Consider the following 12,404-nt stretch of genomic DNA (forward strand, 5'->3'; position numbering starts at 1 on the left):
TATTAATTTGTCAATGGGAAAAAAAGGGTTGTTGTGGATCTGTACCAGCCACACTTCTCTTGCGTAACCCTAAGTATTAACCACTCGATTATAGCTTAGAAGCCAAAGCAGCTACCCCTCTCCCAGAAGCCAGCTTAATATAAAAAAATACAAATACTGCTTATTTTATGTTCAAAAGACTGGGGGAAACAGTCATAAGTATGGTTCATTTGTCTTTTTAAGAACTGCTGCTGAGCCAACTGAAACACTTGTGCGTAGACAGCTTTAAAAAAAAAAAAATAATCAAATGTGGCTAATCGTTACTTGTTCACATTGCTTATGAACTGACTACCAGCATCTGGCAGCCATAAAGCCCTAGTTTATTTTTATATTTTTGAGGTACTGGGGTTTTTTTCTCTGAAGCAGCTCTCTAGCGAATCGCCTAAAGCCTATCCATTAGAACAATAGTTACACCAGTATTTACATTTGTCTGAACTGTGTGTTCAGACCAGCCTTGCTGTAACCAGTCCCTACATCCTTTGGAATCGCTCCCGGTCTCCCTTCTTACGGGAAAAAGGTCTCCCTCCAGAGGTTGGCTCAGTGTCAGGGCTAAGGTGCACTGGTGAAGACGAGGGGCGCAAGGAGGGGAGAACAAAACTAGCTTCGATGGGTAGGAGCGTGTTTCAGTGGAACCAGAGAAAGGGTTTGATACCAAGAGAGCTTCCTTTTTAAAAACCACTGAAAGGATGTGCAATCCATTGCATATAATTGCTTCCTCTGTCAGGGAAAGATCTTTGAAATGTTCTGCCCTTCTCCAGGGAAGGGGAGGAGAAAAACCGAGCGGTACACTCGATCTCCTCAGGCAGATGCTCACTTGTCATTTCTGTGCTGTATTAATCTACTCACTGTGTTCACACTGAAGCCTCACATTTCTTCCCTTCCCCCCCACCTTTTTGCACAAAGTTCGTTCTTTTCAGATTTACAGGGACCTCTCAAATGCTGGGGGAGCGGCCTGGAGGAGGAAGCAGCTCCAATAGAGTCACACAAGCTTGCTGCCCCTCAAGACACTTCAATGATTTCCATGCTGCCTGAAAAGCTCGACTGACTGCCTACTTTCCCCAGTTCTTCTCTGGATCTGTTGTCTGACATGATGCTCTCCCCAAACTCCATCTGGCAGCTTCTGCGCTTAAACTGCTTTTCAAAAGAGCTTTCCTCATGCCAGCTGCGCCTGGAGTCACCTCGATCACCCTGCTTTGGCCTCCTGCGCACAGCACAGGCTTGGTCACAGCCTGTGGGCAGCTGACTACAGCTGTAGGCAGAGTAAGCAGCGCTGTTCCCATAGATGGCGGAGGCAGAGTAGAAATGTGAGGACTCAGTTGCAAAATACCAGCTGTTGGTAAGGGACGTAGCCGATGTCTGAGGAGCCAAGATGTCCGAGTGCCAGCCTTTGAGGCCCAGCCCAGCAGCAGACTTCGCCAAATGCTGCTGGCTGGTGGAGAGACCAAACAAGAAGTTTGTTCGGTAGTTGTCTTCCATGCTCCCGCTCCGGTGGAGGGGGTACAGGAGTGACCGCTGAGTGGTGGCACTGCTGCTGGCTCTCCCCAGGTGTTGCCGTTTGCTCTGGCTATCCAGCTGCCAGGTGTTCTGGGGTTTCTTGGGAGGGTTTGCTTCCTCTTTGTCAGGGCTGGTTTCTGGGGTCTGCTCCGAGACCTCCTGGACAGGGGAGAACTGACACAACTTGCTGCTGCCCTCTAAAGCAGTCGCGTGTTTGTAGTATTCCAGGGTGTCTTCGGAGGAGGCAAAGCCCTGAACCGATGCAGTCACACAGTTGTTACTTGCCGAGTAGGATACAGATTTGATATCCAAAGAAAAGGAGCGCTTCAGCCGGTTGCTGTCCTCCACCTTATCTAGGGAGACGTGCAGTCCGTTTATGCCCTGTACCAGTGGGCCATCTTCCAGAGGGGACAAGTGCCCGCATGGTGCACTGCCGCAGTCCGTCGGCTTCTGTTCCACGATCTCGGAGGTAGCAGTAATGCAGAGCTGGTTAGTGGAGAGGCTGCTCTGCCCACCTTCTGGGACCAGCACGTGCTCGCTGCTTTTTTCCAAATGCAGAAGTTTCAGCTTACTAATATGTGCAGGCTGACCACTCTGGTTCTTGATCTTTTTCTCAAAGTCCAAAAGCTGGCCCAGAAAGTTGAAGTTGGGAGAAATGGTTGGCCTTTTTTCTTTCACAAATCTGGAAAGAGGGGACAAACAAAACAAGAATTAATTTAAGGACCTGCTGCTCAGACCTGAGATAACCCTAGAGCGATTGTTGCGAATGCCAACAGCCTAACCTTAACTTGTCAGGATGCCTGGACTGAGGTTCAGTCAAGCACAGGAAACATGGATGTGGAAAAAAAAAAAAGGCAGCTTTTAAGCCAGATAATGCTGGATGCTCTCAATTCTCTCTGTAGGTGGCTAAAAAAAGGTAAAAGGAAGCATTCTTTTTACCTCTTTATGATGTCCACAACAAGGTTTGAGGGAATCATTTTCTTTATTTTACTTCACCAGTGGGATCTCTGCTACCTTGGTTTCTGATCAGAGTTAAGAGCTCCTCAAGTTCTGCATGAACAGCATCAGAGGTCTAGCCAAGAGACCTCAGCCTCCCCTGCACTGCAGAAAGCAGACCACCTTCCCCACTATTCAAAGGGATGAAACCCCGTGTTCCTTTCACCTCTCTCATGCTGTTGTTATTGCAGTGAGTGCTTCCTACCCTGTTTATCTGTATCAGGGAAGACGCAGAGCTCTGATAGATGCTGACCTTATACAGCAAATGCCAGTGATTTCTACCATATACTGATATTACTGACCACTGGTATTACTGACCACTGATACGATCATCAAAAACAAAACCAGAAAAGAGCAAACGCAGCATTAAAACAAAAACATTCTCTCCAGCTCTGTAGGTGTTCAGCAGTAAAGGGCAACAGTATTACCAAATCACTGGAAGAGTTAACCTATTTTCGAGTCCTGTAGGAAGCAGCCTGACTCGCATACACGTGCCAATCTAAGCATGCACTTACATACTCGGTTGAATATGGACGAGGTGCAATGCATACTTAAAATGTTTTCCTGAACCAGGACTCTAAATGTATGAAAGACTTAAGTATTAGAAGTCACGTTATATACTTCAAAGTTAAATACAAAAGCAATACTTCCTACCTGTCTGATTTGCAATATAGCTAAATAAGTACTCTTTGCTTTTTACAGGCTGTAAAACAGAAAGCTGCCCAAATCCTTCCTCCTCTTTTTTTTTTTAAAAAAAGCATTCCTGGAACTGTGAAGGTACCAGATGACAAGGGAACTAACAAGGGAAGAAACCTTGAAGAGCTAAATCTAGTACAAACACACATATAACGTATCACTGGGAAAATTAATTATTATTAGAAGCAAAAAAATCTCTCTGGGGATGTGTACAGAAGGTGAGTGTCCAGTCATTAAAAACAGCATGAAAAAAATTCGAAGGTGTACTTGTGCATATATGCATACACTAGCACAAATGCAAGCAAGCACATGAAAAATACCAAACAAAACTTGCATTTTATTTTTTTTTTAAGTTGCCAAACAACAATCAATAGCAGGAATAGTGGAGCTGACATGATGACCTGGAAGATCAGATTGCGCAAAGTGATAGTGGAAACTTCCACCATGAAGTGCCAACACTGGCAAATGGAGAAAACTAGTAAAAGTCATCTCAGAAGAGATCTTTTAGGTCGATCTCCTAGCATTGAACCTGGGGGCTTTTATTCCACTGTAAGCAATTCACTCACAAGAATTCATTAGTCTTAATTCATTCTTTTCCAGTCAAAGCTAGTTGTACTTGTTATTGGATTTGTTGTTTAAAGCAAGATCCTTCTGGACAACACTGCAATTTCTGGCCTGTGTTCCGGTAGCCTCTCCCTTCCACTTTCTCCTCGTCTCACCCCAAAATATTGGGCAGTCCTAAATTTAAAACTAGCTTTTTAAAAAATGAAAAGGGTTCAAAGAAAGTCTGCTGGATTCCCCCCAACAAGTTTTAAGGCTTTGCAAACTTTCTCATTTCAAAATGCACACTCTTTTTTCCAATTGGAAAACATGCATAACATTTAATTTTTATGTTTGTTTCCCTTGGATTTTCCATTATACAAAAGAAAAGATTAAAAACATTTCTTTCCTCAGATCTTTCACTTCAAGTAACAGTGTCACCTTTTTATTTTTGTAATAGTGTCAGATGAATGTTTTATCTAATGACTTTCATTAACTCAGAGAAAAGTATTTTTCTTTCAAGCTTTGCCAACAAGAGATCCCAAACCAATGAGTGAAATGTGCTGCAGACTGTTCTCACTAAGCCGTATCAAAGGAAATATAGCAAAACATAATCTGTATTTCACAGTAGCTGTTCGGTATTAACAGTGCAAAGTAAAAAAAGGCCTAGGATGATTAATCCTTTGCACTCAATTGACGCTTCTAGTTAAGAAACAAACTAGAATTTAATGCAGAGATTTCCCAGAGGAATTTAGAAGCAGCACTTTAGAAGTTCCCTGAAGCATGTGCATTTTAGAAGTGTTTGGTACTCTACAGCTTAACCTCCAGACCACTACAGCCTGAGACCAGACAGGTTTTTTTAGTGAATCAAGCTCATAACTTGCACAGTATCCATCCACATCCACTAATTCATCCGTATTATCTATACCTGTATAACTGTGAGTTTTCATCTATGCCTCTTAACCAAACCTGTTTCACCATACATGTTGAAATTACTGCACAACACTGAACTGTCAGCAGACTCTAGTAAGAAACGGTGGAAAATTTCTAAAGGCAAGGGGAGATGGTTGTAGTTCAGGCACCTCTCACATGCACTTTTTTCGCTGCATACATAATTATGTTCATCAGCTTAAAAGAAAATGCCCCATGGAAATCACGCTCCACAAGGGAATATCAAATGTTCACGTTATAGCGATGCGTCAGCTGTGCCAACTAGCATATAAAGCCCATCAAAAAGAAAACCATCATTTTCTGTACAACACAACAAAGCAGGTTGTTCAATGAAATAGAGAAGTCATGGTAAACTGCAACCAAGCCACCTGGAATCTAGTGAAGTGTTCACAATCGAAGTACAGAAACGTGGGATAAACTGCAAAAGCCACCTGGAATCTAGTGAAGTGTTCACAATCGAAGTACAGAAATGTGGGATTTGAAAAAAGGGGGGGTGGGGGTGGGAAGGTGGTCCCACAAAAATTCAAAATTCCCACAAAGAACCAATACTTTCCGGTTGAGTTTAATAGCAACAAAGAAGCTTTCTTAATTCCTAGACATTTCACCTGCAGGCAGTTCTTCGAGAGCATTACCAAATACCAAACTGAAATCAACAGCTCCAGCCTAGCATGTGTCATAAGCGTGATTATAAATATCCTCAGTTCTCTTTCCTTAACTCTATCCACTCCATTCTCTCTCTGACTTGCAAGATATTGTTTTATGCGTGCTATAGCTGTGTGTGTATATGTATGTACATACACACACATTTAATAAGCAGTTTAAATTCCATGTATTTGCCTACTCAGAGCAAAGACCAACACCAGCATTTTGCAGGTGGGGAATTAGTATTAGGTGTGTGATGTCTACACAACACCACTAATTTGTTTATGGAGGAAGCCTACTTTTAAAACCGGAGTGTGCAGAGGCTAGTGAACTACCGGATGAAATAACATGTCTGCTTCTACCCTTGGTCATATAACCTTTTATTCTTCACCTGAAAAACAAGCCAACAGGCAGAAGAATTAATATGAAGGGAAGTTTTCTCCTTACCTGTAAGCTTCGTCTAAGGACATATCCATTCTCTTCATGATATATGCAATAGCAATTGTGGCAGAGCGAGATATTCCAGCTAAACAGTGCACTAACACACAGCCATTTGATGCTTTTGCTTTTTCTGCATAGCAAAGAAATTGGCAAGTGTCACACTCAGCATCATTATACCACCATGAAAAGTTCGCAAAGAAAGTAATGTTATGTAAAATTGTTCAAAACTTCCAAATGAACTGCTAATTGCAAATCTCATGGAAGCTTTAAACAAAAGTTACTTATTTTCTCTAGTACTGTATAGCACTGAGTATAGAAAAAGCATGCGACTACACACAGGAAACATACTGCAGTTACAGCATACCGCATTTTAACGTGCACATAAACAACCCTATTTAAATGTCTGGGAAAGGTGATTGTTTCTAATTTTATATGCAAGTAAAAAGCAAGCATTCATGATGGAACAATTTGGCCGGTTCAAATTTGGCTAGCTCACTTCTCAAAGCTGAAGACAGGATCTGTATATCCCATTTTCTAATTCGCTCTCTGCAGGCATATATCAGGCATCTACTAGGTTGCCAGAAAGCAGAGCTGTGCTCTTAAAAAGTGTCTTTGTTCCATAAGTGCTGGAACACACAGGGGCAGAATCTCCGTACGTTATTTTGCTTCTGTGCTTCTAAAGTAATGGTGATCATGTACGTAGATCCTTAGGGTATTTTCATACCACCCAGAAAGCGTTCAGGTCTTCTCCAGCCAAAACAGCAAGGCAGACACACACAAATGAATCCAGAAACTGTTCTAGAGAGAGAATTTAAATTTTCTTCTCACCTATAAAATCGACTGATTTATCCAACCAAGGTAAAATTTTCTCACAAAAGCTGTCGTTCACAGGCACTCTCAGGAAATGGGATTCCGGAATAAAATCAGGCTTTGGACAAGTATTGCTGGCATTTAGTACGTAGCCAATATCATTCTGCTGCATCAGCTCCTAGGAAAGAGAAAGATTAAGCCTCGAGAAGTCAAATGGTACCTTTGGCACATTACAAAGAAACTATGAACCCAAAGCACATCATAAAGCTAAAACCCAAACTGGAATTCATGCTGGAATTGCTCTAGCTGTATTAGGGGCATTCTATTTTTGGGGGGGAAAAAAAAAAAAGGCACTTCCTCAGCTTTTAATTCTTCAAACATCTTTTAATGAGTCATCCAGTGTGTCCAAATAACATATGGACTGCAAAGCACATACAAAGTTAACAAAGAACAGAAATAATGGTAGAATACCTTCTGCTACTATGCAGCATCACTCCCAAGAGAATGAATTGTTTGCTACTTTGGTTTAAATTCTCACAGTGCAAGCTGACAACATAACCAAGCACTTCCCATACGTAGTTTGCTGACCCGAATACATGTTTTCTGGATCACGTATCTAAGACTGAGGTTGCCCCACCACAGATATTGATGAGAAATATGAAATGAAACTGCTGCCTCCTGCAGTCACCTCTTAAAGTGTCTGGGACTTCCTTGTTTCTAAGGCAACGTGCAAAACTCACTCAAGACCTTGAGATAAAGAGCTGAGTAAGAGCTGAAGGCCTTGAATTAGACCATTTTCACACAGCACTAACTGCAGTTTTACAGGAGTTCCGCTTTGTGGGTTACGATTTAGTTGCTCATATTTCAGTTTTCAGTCTTTAGTGCTCTTGCAGCATCTCAGAGATTATCACAGCAACAAAAAGATTCAAAGCATAAGAGTCAACTGGGCTTTTAAAATAAGTCAATTTTCATGATTGCAAATAAAAAAAACCAACCCAAAAGAGACCTCTTTTCTGCACCTTGCCATACTTTTTGTATTTAGAGTTGTGCAAAGTAGCATCTGATGCAGTAGGTACCTTAGTGCCAAAACATGTGAAACAAGTTCTAGATAACTAGAGATGGCTCTACCAAAACCATCCAGTCTCCTGCAAGTAAGCATCTTGACACAGAAAAGCAATTAAGCAGGTTGGAGTAATACTGATCAAACAACTTTTCTGGTTCAGATATGATTTGGCAGTAAGTTACATGCAATACTATGCTTGGACAGTAGTTGCACTGAATACAAACATTGGGGAGCTTTTGGCCAGATTTCTATGAAAACTAATGTCTGAAACTAAACTGAAACAGAAAAAAAGCCAAAAAAAATCCGATTTTAATCCTGTTGCTTTTATAGCAATTATATAAAAAAGAAAAGTTATGTCAATCCACGGGAGCAATGGCAAGAAAGAATTCTTACACTGCAGGTTTCAACTGGAGGACTACCAGTATGAAAATACAGCCATGAAGCCAAACGGTTGCTTCTTCCCCATATGTATTTTTTCTGCAAGCATAAAGATGTTTTGGTGAAGAGAAACAGGGATATAGCTATTTAGCTGAAGAGCCAGAACTCACTCTAGTTCGAATCAGAGCAGTTTAAATAATGTGTGATATTTCGTATACAGGTACACCACATGCATGTTACAGTGTGTATGTAGAAGGGATGAATACTCACAGACACACGTATACGCATGCATAGATTAAACGTTCAGTGAGAACAAAGGACTGCAGAGAAGAAGGGAATCTACCTCAGTCATTTACAGAGGGAAGCGTATACAACTGCAACTGGCTGCATTTTAAACAGGGAATTTACACGAATCTCTGCTAGCAAGCTGAATTTTGTTGCCTGGAGCAAAACGAGCAGCTCCTCCAAACTTTCACCCAAAGTCCCTCACATCAGCACATTCAGAGGTGCCTGAAGGTGTGGGCACCTTAAACTAATGAACATACATTATATCATAAACATACCCATCCAAGGGGAACAGGAGATGACCAGTTACTTGCAAAGCAATCATCAGAAATATAATTTGCAGCAATGGTCAAAAAAAAAAAAAAAAAAAGAAAAAAAAGAAAAAAAGAAAAGGGCTGGATGTGTCAAAATAAGTTCTCAGCCTTACTGCTTCTTACCCTGCTAGGTCACGCTCCCAGTAAAGCTCAGCTTCTCATCAATGACAACAAATTCCAATATGTCACTGATTTCCCCCTCTCCCTTCCTTCACGTCTCCCCAACTCAACCAGCAAGCTCCCTTCAGCCCTGCATGCCTTTCATAGCCTACTCTGTCGTACCTGCCTTTACTATATTTAGCTCTCACACACCGATAGACCTAAAAGTTTAGCAGGAGCGCTGTAAGGAAGTAGGGGAATATTTGAAATTATCCAGAGAGGAAAGGTATTGGGAATGGGGTTCTTGGCACAGGGGACTAGCTATCGCTAGACCTGCGGTATCTCACGTGTGCAAGGGAGATTCCCAGTCCCCAGCATCTCCTGCCTCACTGTCCTGGGCTACACAGCTTTCCCCTTCTAGGATCCCAAGCTCTTCAGCATCAACTTCCGTAAAATAAGTATCTGCTTTAGAGCACTACGTTGAAATACTGCCCCCAAACCACCTCACCTGCTGTTGTCGCTGCTTCAAGGTGAGCAAGGACCAACTGGAATAGCAGGTACAAAAGTACCTGCAGGGTCATGAACATTATCATGTATAAAGGAGGGAGGCGATGAAGGTATCACTAACAAATGGACTGCCATGATGCATGTTTGTTCAGAATATAGCTAAGGGGAGGCTGATGAATTTAGAAGAAGAATAGAAAACCTTATTATTTCTTTTAAAGCATAAGCGCTGGTGGGCCGCACAGTCCAGCCATCACGATTCCACAGTTATGCAAGGTTTTGATGTGGAATTGATTATTCAAACGGGAACGAGAAGGCTGCAGATGCCAAGACTGAAATCTTTGAGCCAAAAAAGCACCCAAAAACGTGTTAGTGCTTGTCTTTGAGACTAAGGCTAAAGAAAGAAGTTATGCTTCCTTCTGTTCTAAAGTATCAATCATTCCCTGTGCAACATGCTCCAATATAATAACCGTAACAGTGCCTTCATTGTAAGGCACCCAAGAGGAAGAAGTGAATTAGGGTGGGAGGAAGATCCAGAAATCCTAATACTAACAACTTCGTGAAAAGAAGGTAAATGCTCTTTTGTCAGCTTTTTTATGACTCGTTTAATCTGAAAATTAATGGCACCCTAAAATGTTATTTTGTTCCAGGAAATAAAATCCAGGTCTGGAAGAAAAGAAAGAGAATAGTTATGTAAGTAGCAAAGCAGAAAGTTTTACAGTTTAAATGCTGGTACAAAACACGAGATCTAAGTAGGAGGCTCATTCAGGCCCATAACCACAACATGAATTTTTCTCTGTTATACTAACTTTCAGAAAGAACACTGTCACTCCTGTCCTGTGTAGGTTAGAATTTAGTTTGTCTTTCTTTCACAAAGATCAACAAAGGTCTCCTGTCAAAATATGTATCCTCTTGGCGATGCCACCAATATATCACACTGAGACCCAAAAAGTGAAATTAACTTTTCTGTTAGCCAAAGTAAAGCTGTTAATCGTGAAAAAAGTTCGCATTTTGTAAATATGTGCATTTAGGTAAAGCAGCAGCACTGATCACCAAATTACTAAAGAACATGTGGAAGTGCCAGGTAAGAACTTTTACAAGATTTTTAGTATTTCAACCCTGGAAAAAAAAATTATGAACATTTTCAGAATTAAGCATTTAGAAAGAAATCTGTAAAGCAAAAATATAAAGAATCTTCTGAGACTTTTCTGCTCATTAATCATTAATTTTGCTAAAGGACACAAACCAAGCATTTGTGTTTGCATATCTTTCACAAATGAAGTGTTAACAGCAGAGGTATGAATGGCAAATAGCATTAGTATTCTTAAAAGGTCATGAATACAGATTGTCCTGCAACAAGACAAACATTTCCCTACCCGTGCACTCAGAGATAAACTTAGAAAGATCCTGAAAAGATAAGCTCATCTTGATAAAACATGTTGAAAAGTCACATCTTTAAATAGTCAGGTTGAACAGCAGTGCAGATTAAGAGTTCTTTTTGCAGATATTTAAATTTTAGAGAAATCAATATGTCTGGTCAATGGAAGAAATCAGGGGAACTCACAGATAGCATTTGAAGGCAAAAATAAGGTCAACGTGTACAACTACATCTTAATGGTTTTGGGAATCTTACTAGAATTTTTCAGAAAATTATTTTTAAAAAATCTGGACTTGAATTAAAAAAACCTATTCTAATCTTAACAGAAGGCTGATTTCTTGTCCCCAGTAGCCAACAAACCAGCAAGGCCATTAAACCAGAGCATGCAAATGGAACCACTTATCAGCTCAATAGACTGTTCTAACAGAGACAGAACTTTGCTCCTTATCCCTGGTTTTTGTCTTTCACCCTCCCCTTTTGAACGTTCCTCGCTTCCCAGCTTTCTTACCATGTACTGGTATTTCTGGGCACTCAGTGTAGTCAGAGACATCCTCCTTGCTCTCCCCCAACACCCCTGCATAGGATCCAGGCTTCCCCAGAAGCAAAGCAAGCAGCAGAGATCTGCCGATTGTGTTTCTAGCATGCTGATCTTTAGCTACCGCTAACTTTGAGTTCAATCAAGAAACTGATTAAACCCAGGAAACTGGGAGTTGCCAATAGTTGGGAAAACTAAGAGGCAGAAATCTTACTTTGTTCCCACACTTCTTCAGGTTAGTAAAGGTACCAATATTAAATACGGAAGCCGTTTCAGATTTTCCACAGGCAGTCACCAAAACTGAAGAGGTAAGATAAGCTACCAAGACACTAAGGTCTACTTCAGTGCAGCGAACAAGTGACATGCTTGGAATAAAGCACTGCCTACTATTTCTTCAAAGTAAGAGGAAAAAGGTATAAGCAACACGCAGATCTGAAATCATAAGATATGTATTTGTCCTAAAATGGGTAAGAAACCTAAGAGGTACCATAGTCATCGATGGAAGAATTTCTGTAAGACTGACTGTCAAGGATAACGCCAGGTGATAAGAACTTACTGAACTTTCTGTGGATTGTATGCTGTCGTTTTTGTGATTCTCCGTAAAAAGTGGGAAACACAGCAATTGTTGATCATAACTCCCCAGAATATGTGAGGAAGTACAAATCTGACAAACTCCTGGGGTCCTACATTAATTCTAAAGCATCTGCAGTGCTTCCTGATGTCTGATGGACACATGCCAAAATAATATCAAGATTGTAGATTAACAGGCAAGAGAGCCAGCACCAGGTCTAAGCTCTTCCTGTTGTGGTGGGTTGACCTTGGCTAGACGCCAGGTGCCCACCAAGCCGCTCTATCACGTCCCCTCCTCAACTGGACAGGGGAAGAAAAATATGATGAAAGGCTTGTGGGTCGAGATAAGGACAGGGAGATCACTAACCAATTACCGTCACGGGCAAAACAGACTCGAGAAATTAATTTGATTTATTACCAATCTAATCAGAGTAGGGTAATGAGAAACAAAACCAAGTCTTAAAACACCTTCCCCCCACCCCTCCCTTCTTCCCAGGCTCAACTTTACTCCCAAGTTCTCTACCTCCTCCTTCCCCCGAGCAGCGCAGGGGGACGGGGAATGGGGGTTTTGGTCAGTTCATCACACGTTGTCTCTGTCGCTCCTTCCTCCTTAGCAGAAGGACTCCTCACACTCTTCCCCTGCTCCAGCATGGGGTCCCTCCCACGGGA

General features: G+C 41.5%; 1 protein-coding gene across 1 annotated transcript in view; it reads right to left on the reverse strand.

Moving 5' to 3' along the window:
* Nucleotides 1–36: 36 nt before the first annotated feature.
* DUSP16 (dual specificity phosphatase 16) overlaps nt 37–12,404 on the reverse strand; it is a 54,902-nt gene continuing 42,534 nt past the window's right edge. Inside the window, exons 7-9 of the mRNA XM_009283544.2 lie at nt 6,628–6,787; nt 5,806–5,929; nt 37–2,215 (exon numbers count right to left, since the gene is read on the reverse strand). Of these exons, the coding sequence (XP_009281819.1) occupies nt 1,039–2,215; nt 5,806–5,929; nt 6,628–6,787 (1,461 nt within the window). The 3' untranslated portion in view covers nt 37–1,038. The remainder of the gene's footprint in view (nt 2,216–5,805; nt 5,930–6,627; nt 6,788–12,404) is intronic.

Source organism: Aptenodytes forsteri, unplaced genomic scaffold (assembly GCF_000699145.1).
Source record: "Aptenodytes forsteri isolate BGI_AS27 unplaced genomic scaffold, ASM69914v1 Scaffold486, whole genome shotgun sequence".
Lineage (NCBI taxonomy): Eukaryota > Metazoa > Chordata > Aves > Sphenisciformes > Spheniscidae > Aptenodytes > Aptenodytes forsteri.